This window comes from Rana temporaria, chromosome 1 (genome assembly GCF_905171775.1).
Source record: "Rana temporaria chromosome 1, aRanTem1.1, whole genome shotgun sequence".
NCBI lineage: Eukaryota > Metazoa > Chordata > Amphibia > Anura > Ranidae > Rana > Rana temporaria.
Window position 1 is genome coordinate 686,736,793 of NC_053489.1, and position 12,634 is coordinate 686,749,426.

The 12,634-nt window shown below is 44.7% G+C and overlaps 1 protein-coding gene across 2 annotated transcripts in view; it reads right to left on the bottom strand.

Annotated features, from left to right (window-relative positions):
- Positions 1-12,634, bottom strand: part of LOC120924720 (cytosolic phospholipase A2 gamma-like) — a 179,343-nt gene that overhangs the window by 27,667 nt on the left and 139,042 nt on the right. For both annotated transcript variants that reach the window (XM_040335736.1, XM_040335737.1), the window contains exon 12: positions 11,834-11,908. In XM_040335736.1, coding sequence (XP_040191670.1) covers positions 11,834-11,908 — 75 coding nt within the window. The remainder of the gene's footprint in view (positions 1-11,833; positions 11,909-12,634) is intronic.

Sequence of the window (12,634 nt, forward strand, 5' to 3'; positions counted from 1 at the left end):
AAATTTATGGGAATATCTTTTACCCCATAAAGGCTGTGGTGATATTTATATCCTTAGGACGATGTTGTTCGTTGGCAGGCAGGCTGCCATTTCTTTTTCCTTTTACTTTCCCCTGATCTTCTTCGTACTTTCTTTTTTGCTCATCTCCTTGTCTTCTGTTTTTTTTTTCTTTTTCTCTTCTTTTCATTGATTGTTCTTTGATTTGATAATTTTGTTTTTTATACAAGGATAAAATCCTTGTTATTTCTCATTCTCAGAGTGTTATGTTTAGAAAAAAAAAAGATATATATAAACATTTGTATTAGCCTATGTTTAGGTTGTCAAAAGATTCCAACAAAATTTTTGGGGATGTTAGGTATGTCAAGGGTTTTGAGAATATATATTTACAGATATAGGTGGGTATTGGTGATAATTATTGGAGGGAGGGAGGGGGGATTGAAAGGTTTGCTTAACCTCTTGAACACAGACAGTTCCCAGTGGGGGTGTCAGAGAGGTCATTGTTATCCAGAAATCCTATCCTTTATTCGTTCCATGAAATTAGATCCAGTACACATATGGGTTTTTTTTATTGTGTGACAACAATAACCCTAAGGAATTATATAGTATATGGAAATATCCTTTTATTTATTTAATTATAAATTATTGGTTAAACCTAGCTTTTCTTCTTAGCTATTACAAACTGTTATACTCTCACCGTATGGTGATAGCATATGATATGGCTGTATATGATAGACAGTTTCTACGTCAAGACCATCTACTATGTAAAGCAATGCATTTGATTTATTATTTTCTGTGTATTACTGACTTGTATACTGCTGTTATAGTACAAATGTATGTACTTTTATTGAAAATAAACTTAAATTTTAATGAAAAAAAAACAATATTAACATAAAGCCTATTTCATTGATCTGACTGCGATACATAAAATAAGGATAGCGTATGATTCATATCATTACTGCTTTGTTAAGTAAATATTATAATGTTATATTAAAGAAAAGCATTAAAAGAAAAACAATTTCTGCAGATTTTTGTCTTCAGATTTATCAAAACCTTGTAGTGGAAGGGCCAGCCTGATTGCATACAAAATGAAAAGCCCTGTACACACGGCCAGGAATCCCGTCTGTTTGAAAACCATCAGTTTTCCCAACGTAATTCAAGCCAAGCCTGCCTTGAAAAGCCACACAAAAGACCCGCCGTTCCTTTGAATGGCAAGAATGCGGTGACCAGTGTTGTAAGTAACGGTGTTTAAATAAACGCTGTTACGTAACGATTGCCCTTCAAGGGGTAACTAGTAATCTACCTGATTACTATTACCCCATCGGCAACGCCGTTGCCATTACATTGGCGGCGTTACCGAGTTACTATGAGCGCGCAGGGGGGCCGTCCAGGCAGACTCTCACTCTGTCAGGGGCAGGGCGGGATGGAGCTGGCCTGTGATTGGGTCACAGGCCAGGTCTTGGTCATGTGTCGACGTTGTGACGCGTGACGCTGGCGCATGCACGCGCCCGAAGCCTTCCCCGCAGCAGTGTATAGTGTGATGGGTCGGGACGGGAGGGGAGGGAGTGAGTCTGGCTCACCTCCCCACCGTCACCTCAGCCGCCGACATGGCGACATCTCCCAGGCCCCCGGCCGTCGCGGAGGCTCCACTCCACTCCACCACCAACGGTCCGGACTCCGGGGACACTCACCGTGCCAGCAGCAGTGCACCGACCGACCGACCATGGGCCGTGGCCCTGCGCAGGTGAGGAGGCGAGCGGCATCGGATTGGGAGTGGGGGGGCCGGGGGGGGAGGGGACAGATGACGGGACACTCCACCGGACCCCTGACGGGACCGCTCCACTTGCCCAGGCAGGCCCAGTATCATCACACTCCAGTGCCCAGCAATACTGTACAATATAGATTCAGTGTGCAGTGTGAGTGACACTTCTGCAGTGCACACTGAATCTATATTGTACAGTATTGCTGCCTGGCAGGGGCGGACTGACCATTGAGGCTCTCGGGCACTGCCCGAGGGCCCCATGCCACTAGGGGGCCCCATCAGGGTTGCCAGGCTCAGTAAAATCAGGGACAGTATGTAAAAATCTGTGTTTTTTTTCACATCTGTCCCTGATATGTACGAAACCGACATGCTTTTGATGTGAAAATCCTGAGATTTTAGCTGCCCCGCCTCTGCACTACCTCCTGGCGTGGTGGCCATCTGTAAGCCCGGGGGCCCCATAATCTTCTATTGCCCGGGGGCCCCATGAGTTGTCAGTCCGCCCCTGCTGCCTGGGCAGGTGGAGTGTGATGATGATATTAATGTACACATGACAGTATTGCATTTGCTGGGCCTGCCATATACTGTACTGTACACTATTATAGTGTACAGTACAGTATATGGCAGGCCCAGCAAATGCAATACTGTGTACATTAATATCATCATCATCATCATCATCATCATCATCATCATCATCACACTCCACCTGCCCAGGCGGCAGCAATACTGTACAATATAGATTCAGTGTGCACTGCAGAAGTGTCACTCACACTGCACTCTGAATCTATATTGTACAATATTGCTGGGCAGGTGGAGTGTGATGATGATATTAATAATTGTACACAGTACGAAATGTTCTAAAATACTGTATATAATGTTTTTTATTCTTCAATAAGTTAATATAAACATCTTTGATATTAAAGATGTTATAGAACGTACTTGCATTGTAGAAAATCAAAAATAAAATTCTCAGTTACTTTTCCGAGTAACTAGTTACTTTGCCTAAAAAGTAACCGAGTCGCTAATTCACTTACTTTTTCGGTCAAGTAACTTGTAATTGTAACTAGTTACTTTTTAAAAAGAAGATGAACAACACTGGCGGTGACGTAATCATACAGATGACCGGATTTCTCGGCAGGAAACACTCTGCCAGGAATCCCAACGGGAAAATAGAGAGCAGGTTCACGCACGGCCAGGATTCCCGGCCAAAAGCTCTCCTGGCAGTTTTCCTGCTGGGAAAACCAGTCGTGTGTACGAGGCTTTAACCACTTGTCCACAGGAGGACGTCATATGACATCCTCCACTTTGTGCTGTGATATCTGAATGATGGGGCAGCTACAGGCATCATTCAGATACCACCGTCTTCAGCCACCGATTCTGTGCGCGATAAGAATGATCAAAGCAGCGGTTCCGTCGCTTGATCGTTCTTATAGGCAGCGGGAGGGGACGCCCCCCCCTCCCGCCGCCATCCGGTGCTTCTCCGGGCTCTCCCGTGCCATCGGGGGCCCGGTGAGCGAATCGGTCGGCGCTGCCTGGAAAGCATAGAGATGACTGCTGACCAGATGGTCACCAGTCATCTATGGCCCTCGGAGGCCCGGGCGCGACGTTATGACGTCACGCCCTGTACCCGGAAGTAAACAAAGCCGCATGTGATCGTTGATTTTTTTTCACTGATTTCATGCTTGTAAGCCTGGAGGAGAGATGTGGGCGGAGGGGGAGGTCTTACTGACCCCGCCTCTCTCCATAAAGAGGACCTGTCACACTGAATTCTATTACAAGGGATGTTTACATTCCTTGTAATAGGAATAAAAGTGATCAAAAAAAAAATGTAAAAAAAAAAAGTGTAAAAAAAAAAGAAGAATTAAGTAAAATAAAAATACAATTTTTTTTTTTTTAAAAACGCCCCTGTCCCCATTATCTCGCGCGCAGAAGCGAACACGCATGCAAGTCCCGCCCACATATGTAAACGCCGTTCAAACCCCACATGTGAGGTATCGTCACGTGCGTTAGAGCGTGTGCAACGATTCTAGCACTAGACCTCCTCTGTAACTCGAAAAAGGTAACCTGTAAAAAATGTTAAAGCGTCATCCTATGGAGATTTTTAAGTACCGAAGTTTTGCGCCATTCAATGAGTGTGTGCAATTTTAAAGCGTGACATGTTAGGTATCTATTTACTTGGCGTAACATCATCTTTCACATTATACAAAAAAATTGGGCTAACTTTACTGTTTTATTATTTTTTAATTCATGAAACCATTTTTTTTTCCCCAAAAAAAGGCGTTTGAAAAATTATTGCGCAAATACCGTGCGAGATAAAAGTTGCAATGACCTCAATTTTATTCCCTAGGGCGTCTGCTAAAAAATATTTGGGGGTTCTGATTAATTTTCTAGCAAAAAAAAAATTGGATTTTTACATGAAGGAGAGAAGTGCCAAAATAGTGGTTAAGGTTTGACCTCATATTATATGGTTTTGGTAAATCTGAAGACCAGAATCTGCAGAAAATCTAATAGTGTTTATGGGGCCTTACAGCAAAGCACAGAACTGGACAGAGAAGCCGGAGCTGCCAAAGTTAACCTTTCTCTTTTAACAAGCTGGTGATTGGTTGCTAGGTGGTCCGAGCAACCAACCACCAGCTTGTTATTAGGAAAATGTGGCAGCTCCCACCCCACCCCAACTTCATCTAGTTCTTTGCAGACGCCTGTTATCCACTTGCCCACCAGGTGAATTCTGGCACTTCTCTCCTTCATGTGAAAATCACAATTTTTTTGCTAGAAAATTAATCAGAACCCCCAAACATTATATATTTTTTTTTAGCAGACATCCTAGGGAATAAAATGGCAGTCATTGCAATACTTTTTGTCACACCGTATTTGCGCAGCGGTCTTACAAGCGCACTTTTTTTGGATAAAAATCACTTTTTTGAATTAAAAAATAAGACAACAATACATTTTGCCCAATTTTTTTATATATTGTGAAAGATAATGTTACGCCGAGTAAAATGATACCCAACATGTCACGCTTAAAAATTGCGCCCGCTCGTGGCATGGCGTCAAACTTTTACCCTTAAAAATCTCGATAGGCGACGTTTAAAAAATTCTACAGGTTGCATTTTTTGAGTTGCAGAGTAGGTCTAGGGCTAGAATTATTGCTCTCACTCTAACGATCGCGGCGATACCTCACTTGTGTGGTTTGAATACCGTTTTCATATGCGGGCGCTACTCGCGTATGCGTTTGCTTCTGCGCGCGAGCTCGTCGGGACGGGGCGCTTTAAAAAAATTTTTTTGGGTTTTCTTATTTATTTTTATTTAGTTTTATAATTTTTTACACTGAAAAAAAAAAAAAAAAAAATTGATCACTTTTATTCCTATTACAAGGAATGTAAACATCCCTTGTAATAGAAAAAAGCATGACAGGTCCTCTTAAATATGAGATCTGGGGTCAAAAAGACCTCAGATCTCATAATTAGACTTAAATGCAAAAAAAAAAAATGTCATTTTTTCAAATGACAAAAAAAAAAATGTTTCTTTAAGAGGCTGGGCGGGACTGACGTTTTGACGTCACTTCCGCCCAGCAGAGCTATGAGGACGGGTGAAGGAGATTTCTCCTTCAGTCCCATCCCCGCTCAGCTGCCGGACACATCCGATCCCCTCCGCCGCTACCGACGGCTCCCGTAAGCGGCGGAGGGCGCGGGAGAGCGGCGGGAGGGGGGGGGGCCCCTCTCCCGCCACCGATAACGGCGATCTTGCGGCGAATACGCCGCGGAGACCGCCGTTATCGTGTACACCACCGCCCCCTGAAAATATGAATATCTCGGTTGTGGCAGCAGCTGCTGCCGTTATCGAGATATTCAACTTTAAAAAGAGGACGTCTTTTTGACATGGGGCGGTGGTCAAGAGGTTAAGTTGCTCTTTGGGGATTGAGATCGCGATGTACCGACTCGACCAGTCACTGCTTTTTCATAAGTATAAGTGTGTGCAGGTCAGAAGAATTTTCTTCCAGAGATTAAAGAGGGAGTTCACCCTATAATTTTTTTTTTCTAGCATTAAATTAAGCATAGTAGCGTGAGTATGCCTGTATTTATTTTTTTTGCCTATAGTGAAGATTCCGACTCCCCGCAGGGAATGGGCGTTCCTATCCAGAGGGAAGATGATTGACGGCCGGCTCTGGCGCGTCACGCTTCTCCGGAAATAGCCGAAATTAGGACTTGGCTCTTCACGGCGCATGCGCATAGTCTGTGCGCAGGCGCCGTATAGCGCCGTGAAGAGCCGAGACCTACTCCGGCTGTCTTCGGGGAGCGTGACGTGCCAGAGCCGGCCGTCAATCATCTTCCCTCTGGATAGGAACGCCCATTCCCCGCGGGGAGTCGGAATCTTCACTATAGGATTGCACAGTGAGTACCGGGCTAAAAAAATAAATACAGGCATACTGTAGCTCGCGCTACTATGCTTAATTTAATGCTAAAATTTTGTTATGGAGGGTGAACCACCGCTTTAAAAGAAGGTGGTGGGCTCTATTGGGGCCTGCATATAACATGGATATTCCCTATTGGGGCCTGCATTTAACATGGATATTCCCTATTGGGGCTATAACATGGATATTCCCTATTGGAGCCTGCATATAACATGGATATTCCCTATTGGGGCCTGCATATAACATGGATATTCCCTATTGGAGCCTGCATATAACATGGATATTCCCTATTGGGGCTATAACATGGATATTCCCTATTGGGGCCTGCATATAACATGGATATTCCCTATTGGGGCTATAACATGGATATTCCCTATTGGAGCCTGCATATAACATGGATATTCCCTATTGGGGCCTGCATATAACATGGATATTCCCTATTGGAGCCTGCATATAACATGGATATTCCCTATTGGGGCCTGCATATAACATGGATATTCCCTATTGGGGCCTGCATATAACATGGATATTCCCTATTGGGGCCTGCATATAACATGGATATTCCCTATTGGGGCTATAACATGGATATTCCCTATTGGAGCCTGCATATAACATGGATATTCCCTGTTGGGGCCTGCATATAACATGGATATTCCCTATTGGGGCCTGTATATAACATGGATATTCCCTATTGGGGCCTGCATATAACATGGATATTCCCTATTGGGGCCTGCATATAACATGGATATTCCCTATTGGGGCCTGTATATAACATGGATATTCCCTATTGGGGCCTGCATATAACATGGATATTCCCTATTGGGGCCTGCATATAACATGGATATTCCCTATTGGGGCCTGCATATAACATGGATATTCCCTATTGGGGCCTGCATATAACATGGATATTCCCTATTGGGGCTATAACATGGATATTCCCTATTGGGGCCTGCATATAACATGGATATTCCCTGTTGGGGCCTGCATATAACATGGATATTCCCTATTGGGGCCTGCATATAACATGGATATTCCCTGTTGGGGCCTGCATATAACATGGATATTCCCTATTGGGGCCTGTATATAACATGGATATTCCCTATTGGGGCCTGCATATAACATGGATATTCCCTATTGGGGCCTGCATATAACATGGATATTCCCTATTGGGGCCTGCATATAACATGGATATTCCCTATTGGGGCCTGCATATAACATGGATATTCCCTATTGGGGCCTGTATATAACATGGATATTCCCTATTGGGGCCTGCATATAACATGGATATTCCCTATTGGGGCTATAACATGGATATTCCCTATTGGAGCCTGTATATAACATGGATATTCCCTATTGGAGCCTGCATATAACATGGATATTCCCTATTGGAGCCTGCATTTAACATGGATATTCCCTATTGGGGCCTGCATATAACATGGATATTCCCTATTGGGGCTATAACATGGATATTCCCTATTGGAGCCTGCATATAACATGGATATTCCCTATTGGGGCCTGCATATAACATGGATATTCCCTGTTGGGGCTATAACATGGATATTCCCTATTGGAGCCTGCATATAACATGGATATTCCCTATTGGGGCCTGCATATAACATGGATATTCCCTATTGGGGCCTGCATATAACATGGATATTCCCTATTGGGGCCTGCATATAACATGGATATTCCCTATTGGGGCCTGCATATAACATGGATATTCCCTATTGGGGCTATAACATGGATATTCCCTATTGGAGCCTGCATATAACATGGATATTCCCTATTGGGGCCTGCATATAACATGGATATTCCCTGTTGGGGCCTGCATAAAAAAATGGATATTCCCTATTGGGGCCTGCATATAACATGGATATTCCCTATTGGGGCCTGCATATAACATGGATATTCCCTATTGGGGCCTGCATATAACATGGATATTCCCTATTGGGGCCTGCATATAACATGGATATTCCCTATTGGGGCCTGCATATAACATGGATATTCCCTATTGGGGCCTGCATATAACATGGATATTCCCTATTGGGGCTATAACATGGATATTCCCTATTGGGGCCTGCATATAACATGGATATTCCCTATTGGGGCTATAACATGGATATTCCCTATTGGGGCCTGCATATAACATGGATATTCCCTGTTGGGGCCTGCATATAACATGGATATTCCCTATTGGGGCCTGCATATAACATGGATATTCCCTATTGGGGCCTGCATATAACATGGATATTCCCTATTGGGGCCTGCATATAACATGGATATTCCCTATTGGGGCCTGCATATAATTTACAAATATTGATTCAGGTAGATTTGCCCCATTCTTGCGGAGGCGCAGGGCAACCTTTTTGCCCTGCGCCCCCTGCAAATTTACTGCGCTACCCGCGATTCACGGAGCAGTAGCTCCGTAAATTGCGTGTGCGCTGTATAAATTTGCCCTGCGTAAGGGCGCCTAATGTAAATGATCCCGTAGGGGGCGGGAATCATTTAAATTAGGCGCGCTCCCGCGCCGAGCGTAGAGCGCATGCTCCGTCGGGAAACTTTCCCGACGTGCATTGAGGCTAATGACGTCGCAAGGACGTCATTTGCTTCAAAGTGAACATGAATGGCGTCCAGCGCCATTCACGAATCACTTACGCAAAATACGTAAAAATCGAACGTCGCGACGCGGGAACGTCGGGTATACTTTAGCATTGGCTGTCCCTGCTATTAGAAGGGGCAGCCTTACGCTAAACACGCCGTACGGAAACGACGTAAATTGCGTACGCAGGGCTCGCGCAACATTGTGAATCGGTGTTAGTATGCAATTTGCATACTATACACTGAGCACAATGGGAGCGCCCCCTAGCGGTCATCGCAAGAATGCAGCCCAAGATATGCCTGGCATAAGAGCCTTATGCCACCCAGATCTTAGGCTGCAGTCGGCGTTACGATGTTCCTGAATCAGGAGCATTCGTAACGCGGGAGCAAGTAAGCAATTGCGCTGTGTAACCTATGGTTACGCAGGCGCAATTGCTTCTTGAATCCAGGCCATTGTGTGCCGGACACACAACAGAATTGTCAAGAAAAATCCCCTCCTAAGCAGTTGTCACTGTAGCAGGTGTTCCCATTTAAAAAGTTCTCTTGGTGACAATGGTCGTCAGAAGAATCTCCCCAATGGGAACACAGACAGCAAAAAAAATAAAAAGAAAAAACAGAAAAACACAACGGTAGAAATTCTTCCTTACTCTATCCACAACTAGAGAAAAAGATTCGGATAGAAAGCACAAAAGCATTCCAAGTGACTGGCCGCCATCTTTTCTCTGTGAGGCCTCGCACACACGACCGAGGAACTCGTCGGAAAAGACACATTGTTTTCCTCGACGAGATTGAGACTCCCGTCGAGGAAAAAGAGAACTTGTTCTCTTTTTTTTTTTCTCGTCGAGTTCCTCCACAGTTTCCTCGATGAACAACGTACACACAACCGTTTTCCTCGGCAAAAAACGCTCTCCTGACAAGTTTCTTGATGGATTCTGTCGAGTTTCTCGGTCGTGTGTACGAGGCTTAACCCCTTGCTTACTGGGCACATAAACCCCCTTCGTTCCCAGGCGAAATTTCAGCTTCCGGCACTGCGTCGCTTTAACTGACAATTGCGTGGTCGTGCGACGTGGCTCCCGAACAAAATTGGCGTCCTTTTCCCCCCACAAATAGAGCTTTATTTTGGTGGTATTTGATCACCTCTGCGGTTTTTATTTTTTGCGCTATAAACAAAAAAAGAGCGACAATTTAAAAAAATATATTTTATTTTTTTACTTGTTGCTATAATAAATATCCCAATTTTTTTTTTAAAAAAACTATTTTTTTTCTCAGTTAAGGCCGATACGTATTTTTCGACGTATTTTTGTAAAAAAAAAAATAAAAAATCGCAATAAGCGACTGGTTTGCGCAAAAGTATAACTTTTGCGCAAACCAGTCGCTTATTGCGATTTTTTTTTTTTTACAAAAATACGTCGAAAAATACGTATCGGCCTTAACTGAGAAAAAAAATAGTTTTTTTAAAAAAAAAATTGGGATATTTATTATAGCAACAAGTAAAAAAATAAAATATATTTTTTTAAATTGTCGCTCTTTTTTTGTTTATAGCGCAAAAAATAAAAACCGCACTATAAGTGCCTACGAAATGGGGGATAGATTTATGTTTTTTTTTTTTTTACTAGTGATGGCGGCGATTTGCGATTTTTTTTGTCAGGGCTGCGATATTGCGGCGGACGTATCGGACACTTTTGACACAATTTTGGGACCATTCACATTTATACAGCGATCAGTGCTATAAAAATGCTCTAATTACTGTATAAATGTGACTGGCAGGGAAGGGGTTAACACTAGGGAGTGAGGAAGGGGTTAAATGTATTCCCTGGGTGTGTTCTAACTGTGTGGGGGGAGGGGGGTGACTGGGGGAGGTGACCTATGCTGTGTCCCTATGTAAAGGGACACAGATCGGTCTCCTCTCCTCTGACAGCACGTGGAGCTCTGTGTTTACACCCCATCATTACACACAGAGCTCCACGTCCTGCTGTGTCACCGGCTGTGTTACCGACGATCGCGAGTGTCTGGCGGACATCGCGGCCACCAGGCACTCGCATCGGCTCCCGAGCGATGCGCCGGGCACGTTGTTTCCCCGCTGCGCGCCACCAGCGGCGCGCACAGGGAACAACAACAGCAGGACGTCTATGGATGTCCACCCGGCACTTGAGAGCCGCGCTGTGGACGTCTTTCGACCATAGCGCGGATCTCAAGTGGTTAATAGACAATTTCATGTATCTCGTCAGAATATCTGAACTTTAATGGAACTGGAGATTGGAAGGTCACGGAGGTCATACACCATCTAGAATTACGGATCCTGGGGCATATTCTTATAGATCTGAGGCGGCGGAACGTATGTCCTTTACGTTACGCCGCCGCAAGTTTAAGTGGCAAGTGCCTGATTCCCAAACCACTTACCTGTAAACTTGCGGCGGCGTCGCATAAAGTCCACCCGCGCAAGCCCTCCTAATTCAAATGATCCTGGTAGGGGGCGTGGATCATTTAAATTAGGCGCGCTCCCGCGCCGATCGTAATGCGCATGCTCCGTCGGGTAAATTACCCGACGTGCATTGCGCTAAATGACGTCTCACGGACGTCATTTGTTTTGACTGTAACGTAAATGGCGTCCAGCGCCATTCACGGACGACTTACGCAAACGACTTTAAATTTTCAAATTTCGACGCGGGATCGACGGCCATACTTAACATTGAGTACGCCACCTAGGGGGCATCTTTACGCCGCGTATCGCTTACGGAAACTACGTTAAAACACTACGGCGGGCAAGCGTAGGTTAGAGAATCGGCGTGACTAGTCATTTGCATATTCTACGCTGACCGCCACCTAGCGGTCAGCGTAAATATTGCAGCCTAAGATACAACGGCGCAAGCTGTCGTATCTTAGGCATGTTTAAGTGTATCTCAGTTTGAGAATACACTTAAACATAGGATCGGACTTACGTCGGCGTATCTGCTGATACGCCTGCGTAAATTATTTGAGAATATGGCCCCCTGTCTGGTTATCAATAATCAGTTTCTGACTTAGAGAAAGTTTCTTTGTTACAATGTCACACACACGGTATTGCTCACCTTTGCATTTGTAGAGGAAATTGTTTGTTGTTCCCCATTTCCACCTCGCAAAACAAGATGCGATGTTCTTTATCACTGTAGTATCAACACAGACATTTAGAGAAAAAAGAAAAAAAAAAAAGATACATTTTCTTAAAAGCAACCCGAACCATTGTCAGACAAGAGGAAATGATTGCAGTATTAAAGCGGAGGTTCACCCTAAAAAACAACTTTCTACCACGCCATCCAGCGTACTAGCGTCAGCTACAGTATGCCTTTATTTTTATTTTTTTCGCTGTACTTACAGGTTAACCACTTGAGATCCGCGCCATGGTCGAAAGACGTCCACAGCGCGGCTCTCAAGTGCCGGGTGGACGTCCATAGACGTCCTGCTGTTGTTGTTCCCTGTGCGCCGCTCGGGAGCCGATGCGAGTGCCTGGCGGCCGCGATGTCCGCCAGACACTCGCGATCGTCGGTAACACAGCAGGGACGTGGAGCTCTGTGTGTAATGATGGGGTGTAAACACAGAGCTCCACGTGCTGTCAGAGGAGAGGAGACCGATCTGTGTCCCTTGTACATAGGGACACAGCATCGGTCACCTCCCCCAGTCACCCCCCTCCCCCCACACAGTAAGAACACACATTTAACCCCTTCCTCACCCCTCAGTGTTAACCCCTTCACTGCCAGTGACATTTATACAGTAATTAGAGCATTTTTCAAGCACTGATCGCTGTATAAATGTGAATGGTCCCAAAATTGTGTCAAAAGTGTCCGATACGTCCGTCGCAATATCGCAGCCCTGACAAAAAAATCGCAAATCGC